This window comes from Diospyros lotus, chromosome 2 (genome assembly GCF_014633365.1).
Source record: "Diospyros lotus cultivar Yz01 chromosome 2, ASM1463336v1, whole genome shotgun sequence".
NCBI classification, from domain to species: Eukaryota; Viridiplantae; Streptophyta; class Magnoliopsida; order Ericales; family Ebenaceae; genus Diospyros; species Diospyros lotus.
The window spans coordinates 39,322,768-39,336,448 of record NC_068339.1 but is presented as its reverse complement, the minus strand read 5'-3'; the positions used below and the strand labels follow the sequence as shown (position 1 = coordinate 39,336,448).

Sequence of the window (13,681 nt, the reverse complement as noted above, 5' to 3'; positions counted from 1 at the left end):
CGAGTAATCTCAGTCTCATTCAAATCATGCCTTGTATCAAATAGGCTCGACAACCTTGCCTTAGCCGGCGCCTTATACCAATTGCCCGGGTCTATCTCGGTGGGTAAACTTTTCTTGGAGTACAAGTTTGGATAAATACTACAGCAAAACAAGAATAGAGAAAACCAGAAGCTATGAGGTATTTGAACAATCTCTCCCCATCTTTAGTGCTAAATAAGGAAATATGTCGCCTCATCTCAACCACGCGGTCAGGAGCGTTGAATTTAGAAGCAATTTTGGATACCTCCTCGCATACCCATTCATAGGAGGGGGTATTGGAGGATGATTCGACCATAAGTCTAAAACCAGCAACGATCCTAGCAAATCCCACATGAAGTTGGAACCCACCTGAGCAACTATGGCCTAACTAGTGAAGGAAAATGTGAAGATGGAATAAGAGTGTTTTAAGGTGATTACCTAAAGGACGAAAACGTTGCAACTCTTGGAGATGGAAGTTGTCAGAAGGTGAAAGAAATCACAAAAGGCGGCTAAAAAGATACGAAATTGAGGGAAAAGAGGCATGTTTACAGGAATCGCTGGAAGCATCCAACAGCCAAGAACTATTTGTCACTAAAACAACCCCTGGGATTACGCTACCTGTCCAACAATTAATGCGTTGACGAAGTGCCCACGTTGGGTAGTGGACTGTATGTCCTTTAAACATGCATCATTTTTCTAAATTCTGAGATATGGATAACTAATCATGGACAGAACCACCTATCGGGCTCCCTATAAGTTCATGCATCTTCAGGCTCGACCTCGGACCCTAACAGGAGGATACTCTCGACAACTCGGCTCCGTCACCGGCTCGACCGAGTGTGTCGAGCTTAAGAAGCTCGCGAATAACCAAGTCATAACGTCACCCCGAACGCTTGCCTCGGGTATGTTCGGACACCATATCAGTCAAAACACCTCGGCCCAAGGGATTATATCCTGACCTCACCTTAGCAACAGATGGTTAAAATGCAAACATCACTTGACTACACATCCTCAAGGTCGGATGCTCTCGCTTTGTGAACATTCGACCTGGGGGGCTGTGGATCGTACTGGCTTAATTGGACTTAGCTCGATAAAGGCCTAAGATCCCCATCGGGCCATGGCCTGATCTTGGTTGAACTTCAGCGTGCAACGACTATCATCATCACTGTGTACTGGCACTCATGCCCCCATTCGCATTTATTACAAGTTCCATCCGCATTTATTGCTGGTCCTGTTGGCACCACGCTACTGTCAGGGAGCCTCGCTGGCGTTGGATATTACAGTCCCATCACCCTGTGACACTCGAGGCAAGTATGTATACATGGGTACTTCGTCATTCTCTCTTCGATATAAACCAGCCTGATCATAGGTCAAGATATGTTCTTTTTTGACCCAATTGATATATTGCCAATTCTCATTCTCACTTAAGTGTCGGAGTGATTGCAGATGCCAGCCACTCCTCGTTCAAACCACCAGAGTCCACTCAGTTGCTTTAACCTTATCGCCCAACCACCTCAAGCTCACCTCTGACCTCTCCCTTTTGAGCCGGAAGGAACATCTTTGAAATTGTTGGAATCAAGACTTAAAAAAAGTTGTTGCTAGTAAAAAAGACCCATTAATGATCAAAGAGAAATGATCTTAAAACTTATACCTTAAACTCTCAACTTTGGTTGAAAATAAAGTCGTCCAATGTGTTTAGAACCATTGGTGGAATGAGAAAAAGAAGCAATTGAGACGCAATTCATTGATCTACTCTTGTTATCGTTGTGATCTTTTTATCAAAAATAGCTAAACTAATATTCAATTTTGATACTTAAAATTATTAACAAATTCGATAAGAAATTAGCACGCATGTTCTTTTATTTTTTTTAAATAAAAAATTTGAAGTGTAATTAATAAATTATAAAAATATTGTTAATTAAATATTAAATATAATATTATCGTATAAATAACATAACCCAACGCAATACAAGACATGAAAACAATGCGGACAGGCGGCCGGTGTGATATTGCATACAAAATATAAAGTCGAGAGGGGCAGGCCACGCCTAAGGTGGTGAATACCGAGTGGTCTCAGTGCGATTTCTTTTTAATAAAGCGCATGCAGTGCAGAATCTGGAGATGCACTTCCCCTCTAAGCTGCACTCACTGCTTCAATAAAATCCTCTTTGTCTCTCTTTTTCTCTTTCAGTTGCAGAGTCCAGTTCAGAGAGAAAGATATGGGTTTCTTGAGCCTCATTTGCCCTAACTCTCCATACGTATGCAATTTTTCTCTCTTTTCTCATTCTTCTTCTTCGAATTCCGTTCATGCTTCCGGCTGTTTCCTTTCCGTAATCATGGTTCGTCGATGATAGGCCTTTGAATCTTTTTCCTCGCTGCGACGAAACGAAGCCTGCACTGACACTTCCTTATTTTTACTTTCCTTTCAATGTTTTCTTGCAACCAAACAGAGGGTAGTGGTTCGACTTGGGACGAAGGAACTGTAATTATTGGGACTGGGGTTTTTGTTATTCCGGACTCGATGATGAAACTTGGTGTCTGCCGTTCTGAGCTTTTGAAATAGGACGGCGGTAATTGCAGCAGTACAATCTAACGCTGCGACACGACTCTTTACTATTCTCTTTGAAGCCAAGAGGATCAAAATTTTATATGCTGGCTTATTGAGAAACTGTGTGCGGAAATCAAATAAAATAAAAGGACTAAACGCCCGACGATTTTGATTTGTAATTTCGTATAATTTGGGATAAACAGGGTAGCCAACTTCACTGAAGTGAGCCCAGTCTAATTACTAGAATTTAGAGCTAAATGCCCCTGTGGTTCCGTTCGATAACATGAGATCCAGAAACCAATTCTTTGGTTTGGTATGTTCTGCAGGTAACCTTTCCGGGTTTCGCTATGGAAAAATATGTTAATGGGTTGGTGGAGGAGGGGAAGGAGTTTTAAGCGAATCCTGAACAATGTGTTTACTTTTAATTTTTGAAAAAACATGATCCTGTAATCTTATTGAAACTTTTATCACTTTTCTTTCTGGAGTGCAGGTTTGGGATGGAAACGGATTCTCAGAGTGCTTCAGCAACATATATCCTTTATTTCGTGTTCTCATGTTTCCTTCTTAAACACTAAATTGTTTTTTGTTGTAATATGCTAAATTATATGTTGTAATGTGCTTTCCTTTAACAGTACTTACCATGCTAGGTTTTGGATCCAGCATGCTGACTCTGATCATCATCATCGGACTAGGAATTACTAACAGGACTGCAAAAGGAATTGCCCAGGTGGGCCATTGTGAATAACTTCCATCTTTTATTTTTTTCCTTCTCTGTTCTTTTATTAACAAGTAAATTTTTTCTGAGAAACAGAGGATTCTAATAGTATGAAACCACTTAAGTTTGATAGTTCTTTTGCCTTATTCTGGTTTCATAAGAAAACAAAGAAAGGAGAGAACACTGCTGACTTGCTGCACTCAACACCACACATGTCTCCAATTTCAATTACTCTGTCCTGTTGATTGCCATTTAGATTATACTTTGGAAGTCCTTAATTTGCATTTTAGAGCAAGCAGTACTTAAAACTTTTTATGAAAAACAACAAACTACGCCTAAAATGTGAATTCAACTTACTTGGATTTGTGTGTAAATCTTTTTAATTAAAATATTACTGGGATGTATAACAAGTCTATGAAGTTTCTGGTGTTTCCCACTTTTATACAAATGTAGAACGAGGACTACTGGGTTCAATCAAGATTTCTCTTTCTCAACCCCATGGGCCATGAAGTGTTGGTTGTAATCTTTGAATCTCCCATTTTCTTGTATGAAATGTACAAAATGAAAATTTATGTGAGACAATGTAGTGAGAACAAACAGAGAAGATATGGAGTTCCTCTTTTTGTTTTTATATATTTGGCATGTGATATTTGACATACTTGAAATATCCTTTTCAATGCAACATATTCTAGTTAAATGATTTGTTATAGGTTATAATCAGAGAACGACCAAGCTCATCATTTGTTTGCCTTTGTTTCATTTTCTCGCTGATCTTTTCCTGCCCTTCCTAGTAGCCTTTGTATGTTTCTGCTATGGCTTTGTTTTCATTGGAGCCATAAATTTCTGTTTCATGTGCCTATTCTTTGTTCTTTTTCGCTTACTGCAGTTGAATATTAGCATCTTAAGGCTTTATTCATTTTTTGAATGACAAATTTTGTTCTATTGACTTACTGTTGACTAAAAGTATGCAGATATACCTTTTAGAGAAAGTTTCTCTGCGTCTTTTGCCTGCTATTGGAGCAAGCATGGCTTTTTATGAGCTGGCTATGCTTTTGAGGGAAGAACTGTATGATTACGGTACTCTGTATCATGAATGGCTTTTTAGAGGTTCTCAATTTTTGATGTGGGTAAGGTCTCAAAAGTAGCTACCATAACATAAAGTTTGAATACCACTGCTTCTTTTTTCTTTTCTAAGATGTTTGTTCTGATTTCTATGTGTCACGTATTGAAGGCAAGCATTCTGCTGATCTCAAATTGTGACAACTGGTTTCTTATTTTGTGTAACTGGATCTTGTGCTTTTGGTGGGTCATGAAGCCATTATTGGGAGTTCCTGATCTGAAAACAGCTTTTTCTTCACAGGAGGTACCTTTTATTTTATTTTGTTTCCTAAGTTACTTCAAGCTGCGTTTTCCCTTTCTTGTAGTGGTTATCTGATTAGTAGAGATCAATAAATCTTATATATATATATATATTGTTGGCGGAAAAAGATTTAAAAGAAGATAAAGGACCAGCTGAAGCAAGTCCTAAGAAACTAGCTGCATTATCTCCTAATTTTTAGGAGAAGATTTCAGAGAAAAATTCTCCAACTTAATCTGTTGTATTTGTTATTTCTAATTCCTAGTTTTTAGGAGATAGATGATAGAATTCTCTTGTCTTTAAAGACATGTTGTATTCATAGAAGTATTGAATCCGTTTTTAAAGTTTTCTACCATTATAGAAAACTTAGAAATCCCATTCCTTCAAGGATTTCTTCCTAGTATCAGAGCCATGTCTCTAAATCTCTTCTAAGCCTTCATTTACTTAGCCTTCATTGCTGTTTTAGCTCTTCCGATTTATTTTTAAGTTGCGGTTGCACTGCTGCTTCAACCATTCTGTTCGGTTCCTGCCTTGATTGCAATAGTCCTCTTCATCTCTTCCTCCAACCATGTCTGAAACATCTAAAAAAGGCCCGTCCTCTCTAAAAGGGCCCAATATGGGCGATACTCCAATAGGAAGTTTGGTCACTGGTGACTTACCAGGGCTACACCAATCTTATCGGTTGGATGGGTGCAACTACCTACAGTGGGCTCAATTGGTGAAAACCTTCCTGAAGGGTAAAGGGAAGCTGCATCACCTAATCGATCTAGGTCCTAAAGGCTCCGATCTAGGCTTTACATCATGGGATATTGAGGATTCCATTTTCATGTCATGGCTGTGGAAGGCTATGCAGCCTGAGGTTAGTAGATATTACATGTTTTTGTCTAATGCTAAGGATGTATGGGAGACTGTTAGGCATACGTATTCAAAAGTTTAGGGTGCTTCGGTTATCTTTGAGATTAAGATGAAATTGAGTAGCACTAAACAAGGATCACTAATGGTTACTAAGTACTACAACAAGATGAACGGTTTATGGCTGGAACTTGATCATTATCAAGACATTCAGATGGTTTGTGGAAAAGATACATAAACTCTACACTCGATTCTTGAAAGGGATAGAGTTGTGGAATTCTTGGCAGGACTTAACCTTGAATATGACCAAATAAAGGTTCAAATACTCAGAAGGGAAAGGCTACCATCTCTTAATGAGGTTTTTGCAGTTGTCTGTAGTGAAGAAAATAGGAGAGTTGCAATGCTGGGGGAGATCCACTCTGAAGGATTTGCAATGCTGACCCATAGAGGAGAGAGGATGCAGTCCAAACCGCAACTAAGAAGAGCTGATGGAGAAGGGTCACAGTTTAAACAAAGAGGAAAAATTGAGGGACAGTCTCGGCCACAGTGGAAGGAGAATTTATGGTGCACTTAATGTAAAAAATCAAGGCATACCCGTGAAACTTGTTTTAAGTTACATGGGAAGGAAGCAATCCTTCAAAAGATAGGGGGATTTCGAAATATGCTTGCTCGAAATCAGGTCTATCTTTCAAACAAACATGAAGAGAGAGTCGAAAAGACTGACACAACGAATGGAATGGAACTAAATCAACTAAATGCTGATGAAATCAGCAAGCTTAAGCAGTTTTTACAAACAATCCAGGATGGATCGTGTTCCACTGCTCAATTAGGTATTAAACCAGGTGATTGTTTCAATTTCTATTCTTTAACAACCTTTAAAATCATTAGGGATGATACATGGATTCTAGACTCAGGTGCAACAGACCATATGTCCCATAATATTACTGTCTTTGATTCCTACAAATCCCTTATGACTCCTAAACAAATTATTATTGCTAATGGCACATCCATTCCCATCAAAGGACAAGGTAAAGTCACTCTTAACTCTAATTTTTCTGTCAACCAAGTCCTTCATGTTTCGAATTTGTCAACCAACCTGCTTTCTATCCATCAACTTACTAAGGATCTAAATTGTCGTGTTATTTTCTCTCCTCATTCTTGTGAATTTTAGGATTTGGCAATGGGGAAGATGATTGGTGCAACTGAGGAGAAGAATGGACTGTATGTTCTAAACCGAAGGACCTTATTATCCACCCTAGCCTGCATATCTCAATCTCAGCCATTTCATGCTGAAATCTGGTTTCACCATTATCGGTTGGGCCATCCACCTTTTTCTTTGTTAAAAACAATGTTTCCTCAGTTATTTCAGCAAGTAGATCTTAGTACTTTGCATTGTGATGTGTGTGAAATTTCCAAACACCATCGAGTTTCATATCCTATTAGTAATACAAGGTCTTCACATCCTTTTGCTTTAGTTCATTCTAATGTTTGGGGGCCATCTAGGACTCCTAATTTTTCGGGAGCTAGGTGGTTCATCTCTTTTATGGATGATTGCACTCGATTGACTTGAATTTTTCTTTTAAAAGATAAAGCTGCTGTTAGGACTGATAAAGTTATTTGGATCCTCACTCAATTTGGATCCTCTATTCAAAGGTTTAGGACTGATAATGCAAGGGATTATTTTAATCATCACTTGCATCATTTCTTTAATGAAAAAAGAGTTGTTCATGAATCTTTCCGCATTAACAACAACAACAACAACAACATATCCAGCCGTTATCCCATTATGTGGGGTTGGCTACATGAATTCTAGACTTTTATGTGGGTTACATCTCAACAAATAGTTTGTCTAGAATTCATATTTGGATTCGACTAGGTTTTACGTTGGCTGTCGGCTACCTAACGCAACCCTCCTCCTTTATCCGGGCTTGGGACCGGCAGTGGATAATATCCCCTGGCGGAGTAATGATGAAATGAAGTTTGAACACCATCTTCACATGGAGAAGTTTCATGAGATGGTGATGGGTGGTGAATGAAGATAATTTATATAGTTGTGTTCCATCACTTAGTTGATATGGTGAAACCAACAAGTACAATATGGAAACACTAGAACTCTCCTAAATGTACAATCTTCCTGCATTAACACTCCGCAAAAAAATGAAGTGGCTGAAAGGAAGATGAGACATCTCCTAAATGTCACTAGAACTCTCCTTCATCATTCCAATGTCCCTAAAACTGTCCTTTCCAATGTCTCATCTCTCACTTTCCTCATCTTAGTTTGCACACCCCTCTTCCTTTTAGGTCTTTGGATCTGTTGCCTTTGTCCACATACCTCAATAGGCTCGGGACAAGCTGCATCCTAGCGCTCTTCGCTGCATTTTTCTTGGCTACTCCCCTACTCAAAAAGGCTACAAATGTTATCATCCTCCTACTAGAAAATTCTTTATTTCTAAAGATGTAACCTTTGTGGAATCTCAACCTTTCTTCACTTCTACTCAACTTGGTCTCCAGGGGGAGAAACACTTGAATGATGACCAAGGTTTTCCTGATCTAGACCTTCCAGCACCAGCTACTGAAATTCTAGCCACTATCCCCACTGTTCCTACTGTTGTTTCTGAAATTCCAACCACTATCTCTACTGTTCCTGAAATTCCAGCTCCTGTTCCAGCTGAAAACCCTTCGGAAATCCCTATTTCTAGACAAGATCAACACCTGGAGACATCATCCTCGGTCAGATTTAAGGGATCCCCTTTTGTGTACCACCATCGAAAACAGCAGCTCATATCTGCTCCTCAGACAGGATCAACATCTCATTTGCAGTCAGGTACTGATATGAACCAGCCTCCCAATCCTGTTCATACTTTTTCTACTGAGTTGGATATTCCTATTGCTATCAGAAAATGGGTTAGAAGATGCACTCAACATCCTCTAGCCAATTATCTATCTTACCACAGGTTATCCCCAAAACATTCCAGCTTTCTGACTTCTCTAGACTGCATTATTATTCCTAAAACAGTTGAAGAGGCCTTAAAGGATTAGAAATGGAAGCTAACCATGGAAGAGAAAATGAGAGCCCTAAAGAAAAATGATACATGGGAGTTGGTGCCTAGGCCAAAGGGAGTAAACCCAGTGGGCTGTAGATGGGTTTACAACTTGAAATATAATGCAGATGGATCTTTGGAAAGGTATAAGGCCCGATTGGTTGCTAAGGGCTATACTCAAACATATGGGATATATTATTTGGAAACTTTTGCTCCGGTTGCCAAGATGACCACGATTAGAATTTTGCTATCTTTGGTAGCCTTTTATGGATGGCAATTGCATCAATTAGATGTGAAGACGGTGACTTAGAAGAAGAGGTCTTTATGGTATAGCCACCAGGATTCGAAGGAGGACACAAGGGTGAGGTATGTAGACTTAAAAAGTCTCTAATAAAAATAGGTAGATTGAATGAATTCTACCTCACTGTTCTCAGATTATTCCTTGAGTATAAGTACACAAGTTTCCTAGCTCATTACTAATTCTACTTCAACTCTAACTCCTAAAATATCTCCTAATTTATAGCTCTAGATTACAACATAAGCAAATTAAATAATCAAACTTAAACAGATAATTAACTACAAATTGAAACAGATTATTATCAACAATAGATAAGAGGAGATGAATGAGATTATTTGGTATCTCTCGGTTTATTCCTTAGCACGAGTCAACCCTAGCTTTATCTTCCTTATCTTCCACCAACACCCCATCTCAAGCTGAGGAATATATATCAAATATTCCCATCTTGCTTCGAATTGATTCAAAACTCTGTTTCTGCATTGCTTTGGTCAGAATATCCGCATGCTGATCTGCATTGGGAATATAGGTTAACTTAATTTCTCCTTCTTCCATTTCCTGTTTCACAAAGTGTCGATCAATTCGGACGTGCTTCATTCTATCATGTTGAACATGGTTATTAACTATATTGATAGCTGACTTGCTATCACTATAGAGTAACTTAGGAGATGATACTTGCATAGAAAGATCTCCCATCAGCCTTTCTACCCATATTATTTCACAGATTGCCTGAGCAATAGCTTGATACTTGACTTCAGCACTACTGCGAGCTACTACCTGTTGTTTCTTGCTTCTCCAAGTCACCAAATTACCCCATAGCCTTGTACAATATCCAGATGTTGATTTACTATCTTCCACTGCGCCTGCCCAGTCTGAATCTGCATACTCGACTATTCCTCTATCTTGACTTTTCTTGAACAACGACCCTTTTCCTAGTGTTCCCTTTAGGTATCTAAGGATGTGATAGGTTGCTTCCAAGTGGCTTTCAGTTGGAAGATGCATGAATTTACTAACAATACTTATAACGTATGTAATGTCGGGTCTTGTGTGTGATAAGTAAATGAGTTTTCCAACTAGCCGCTGATACATGCCTTTGTCTACTTGATAGTCATCTTCTCCTTCTCTATTCTTCCAGTTAGGCTCAAGTGGTGTACTTGCTGGTTTACATCCTAACTTGCCTGTTTCCTTTAGCAAGTCTAGAGTATATTTCCTTTGAGATACAAAAATACCCTCCTTGCTTCTTGCTACTTCCAATCCAAGAAAGTACCGTAGTTCCCCTAGCTCTTTTACTTCAAATGTTTGTTTGAGCTGCTGTTTCAGTTGCTGAATTTCTTGATGATTGTCTCCGGTGGTGATGATATCATATATCATCTACATAGACAATTAGAATTGTTCTCTTCCCATCTCTCCCAATCTTAGTAAATAAAGTGTGGTCTGCTTGTCCTTGATTATATCCCAGCTTGTATAGTGTGTTGCTAAATCTCTTGAACCAAGCTTGAGGTGACTGCTTTAGCCTATATAAGGATTTCTCTAACTTGCATACTTTGCTTCTTGTGTGATCGGTCTCAAACCCGGGTGGTATACGCTTATAGATTTCCTCCTCCAATTCTCCATTCAAGAAGGCATTTTTAATGTCCAATTGATGCAATTTCCAGTCCAAATTTACTGCTAAGGACAACAACACTCGGATTGAATTGAGTTTTGCCACAAGGGCAAAAGTTTCTTCATAATCCAAGCCTTGGGTTTGAGTGAACCCTTGAGCTATAAGCCTTGTCTTGTATCTCTCAAGGCTTCCATTTGAATTATACTTCAATGTGAACAATCACTTGCTCCCAACAACCTTCTTTCCTTTAGGAAGATCCACAATTCTCCATGTAACCTGTTTTCTCCAAGGCTGCCATTTCTTCCATAACTGCTTCTCTTCATTTGCTATCCTGCAGTGCTTGATAGATATTCCTTGGGATAACAACATTATCAAGGCTGAGGGTAAATGCCTTTTAAGTAGGAGATAGTTTAGAATACCCGAGGAAATTTGTGATAGAATGCTTGGTACATGTCCTTCTCCCTTTTCTTAAGGCAATGGGAATACCTAGATCATCTTCACACTGTTGTGCAATCATGCTGTCAGTAAGTTGCTGATTTGGACTTACCTCTTGGTTGAAAGGATTGGTTGGCTGAAGTGCTGGAGGTCTTCTTGAATATACCTTAAGAGGAGGTTTGTGCAAGCTTGGACCACCTTGTTGAATCTCGGTTTCCTCTTTCTCCCCCTCTTGCTGATTTAGGAATTGTGAGATGGATTCTGGACTTGAACAGTGATTATGGTTAGGCTGATCAATTTCAGTGGCTGGGACTGAACTTGGATGGGGTTCAGGAACTGAACTGGAGATGGATGGGTTGAGAGGAACTGATATGATTGAAGTCCAAGAATCTGCTGGTTCACTATTTATGTCGATGTCAGTGAAAAAAGACTTATTTTCCAGGAAGGAAACATCGCATGACATAATAAATTTTCTGGTAGGAGGATGATAACACTTATATCCTTGTTGAGTTGGGGAATAGCCAACAAATACACACTTAAGTGCTTTTGGATCAAGTTTGGACTGGTTTAGCTGGTTGTGATGTACGAAAGAGGTACACCCAAATACTGTAGGAGGAAGTGGATTTAAGGCTATGGTATAATAAGGAAAAGACTCGAGAAATACACTCAAAAGTGTTTTGAATTGAAGGGGCTTTGAGGGAAGGCAATTGATTAGATAAGTTGCTGTAAGTACCGCCTCTTCCCAATATGAATTTGGAACCGATTGAGTGAACATAAGTGCTCGAGCTATCTCAAGTAGGTGCCAGTTCTTTCTCTCGGCTATACCATTTTGTTGGGGGTTATATGGGCAAGAACTTTGGTGGACAATACCATGCTCATTTAGATAATCATCAAAGTGGTTTGAGAAGTATTCTCGGCCATTGTCGGTTCTTAAGATGTGAATAGAAGATTGGAAGACATTCTTGACCATTTGATGAAACTTCTTGAATATCAAATAAGTTTTAGATTTTTCCTTCAATAGGAATACCCAACATATTCTTGTGTGATCATCAATGAAGGTTATGAACCACCGAGTCTTGGTTAGGTTAGGAATTCTAGCTGGACCCCAGATATCACTATGCACCAAGTGGAATGGTTGTGAAGGTTTATAATTATGTTTGGAGTGAGTACTTCTAGTCTGTTTTGCAAGAATGCAATGTTCACAAGAGAAACCTTGAATTTTATTGATAAAAACTGAAGGGTACAAGACTCGAAGAGAATCTAAACTAGGGTGTCCTAATCTTTGATGCCATAGCATCAAGTTATTTCCAGAAACAGTAATCAAAGAGGAGTGAACTAGGGACCTAAATTCTTCTTTGTGATCAAGCCTTGATATTCGCTATAGACCATTCTTTTCTTCAGCTTTGCCAATCCTCCTCCCTGAAGGTATGTCCTGAAAAACACAATGAGAGGAAGAAAATATTACTGAACAGTTTTTTTCTTTTGTAATCTTACTTACTGATAGAAGATTACATCTTAAATTAGGTACATAAAGGACTGATTTTAGGCTTAATCCTGCAACATGTGCTATCCTTGTTCCTTGAACAAAAGTCCTAGTACCATCAGCCATAAAAACTGTAATATTCTGATTAGATGGCTTATAATCTGATAATGTATCAATATCACCTGTCATATGGTCTGAAGCTCCAATATCTATGATCCAGACACCAGTTGGCAATCTTTTGGAGAATAGAGAATGACTAATTTTACCTTGTTTGGCCAAAGATACCACAAAATTGTTATTGCTGTCTGAACTCTCGACAGCCTTTTGTATCTTGGTTTGAGTCAACAACTGATAAAGGACTTCCAGTTGTTCTTGAGTTAAAGAAACCGGTGCTGGAGTTCCCTTATCAGATTCCATCATGTAGGCAGCTAGTTGTCCACTTTCCTTTGATTCTTAGGTTTCCAATTAGGAGGTTTTCCATGTAGCTTCTAGTAAGTCTCTTTAGTATGGTATGGCTTGTTACAATAATCACACAATTGTATTTCTCGCTGGTTGTCACCTTTAGTTGGAGTAGACATCCTTCCTCGAGTTGTATTCAAGCCAGAATTTTGTAATAATCCTTCACTGGTTGAATGATTGGACAACATTACTTTCTTTCTACTCTCCTCTCTTCTAACCTCAGCAAATACCTCTCTCATAGAGGGAAAGGCTTGGTTCCAAGCAATCTTCCTCTTAGCTTGTCTAAATCTAGATTTAGACCATGTAGGAAGTCAAATATTTGTTCTTTCTCCACCATTTGATCATATTTCCTCCCATCAATTGAGCATTCCCATGTGATCTCATCGAAGAGATCCATCTCTTGCCATAACTCAGTCAAGATATTGTAATACTCAGTTACAGAATTGTTACCTTGCTTGGTGGATCTAACTTGGAAACAATGAGCAGTATTTTCAAGATCTGAATAGATCTCTTGGATAATACTCCAAATTTCACTAGCAGTCTTATAAAAGAGATAAGTCTGTCCAACCTTTGGTTCCATAGAATTCACAAGCCATGCCATGACAATGGCATTCTCAGCTTCCCATAATCCATATTCTGCAGATTCTGTACTGGGCCGCACTGTTTCACCAGTCAAATATCTGACCTTGCCTTTGCCTTTTATTACAAGCATAACCGATTGAAACCACTCGTGAAAGTTGGTTCCATTCAACTTATGAAGTGTGATTTGTAGGGAGGATCCATCAAAGCCTGTCGCTGCCGCTGGAGCTTGAATATTCCTTGCTGTTGGAACTCGGCTACTAGGTGCCGGAGGAGGACTTGATGCAGAGACGTCG

The 13,681-nt window shown here is 39.1% G+C and overlaps 1 protein-coding gene across 5 annotated transcripts in view; it reads left to right on the top strand.

Moving 5' to 3' along the window:
- The first annotated feature begins 2,041 nt into the window (after window positions 1-2,041).
- LOC127794987 (ABC transporter C family member 13) overlaps window positions 2,042-13,681 on the top strand; it is a 186,050-nt gene continuing 174,410 nt past the window's right edge. For 2 of the 5 annotated variants that reach the window (XM_052326357.1, XM_052326356.1), the window contains exons 1-5: window positions 2,042-2,276; window positions 3,057-3,097; window positions 3,206-3,293; window positions 4,253-4,408; window positions 4,513-4,644. In XM_052326357.1, coding sequence (XP_052182317.1) covers window positions 2,238-2,276; window positions 3,057-3,097; window positions 3,206-3,293; window positions 4,253-4,408; window positions 4,513-4,644 — 456 coding nt within the window. In that variant the 5' untranslated portion in view covers window positions 2,042-2,237. Of the gene's footprint in view, window positions 2,277-2,468; window positions 2,893-3,056; window positions 3,098-3,205; window positions 3,294-4,252; window positions 4,409-4,512; window positions 4,645-13,681 lie in introns of all 5 variants that reach the window. The other 3 variants (XM_052326358.1, XM_052326354.1, XM_052326355.1) reach the window with 2 other exon arrangements.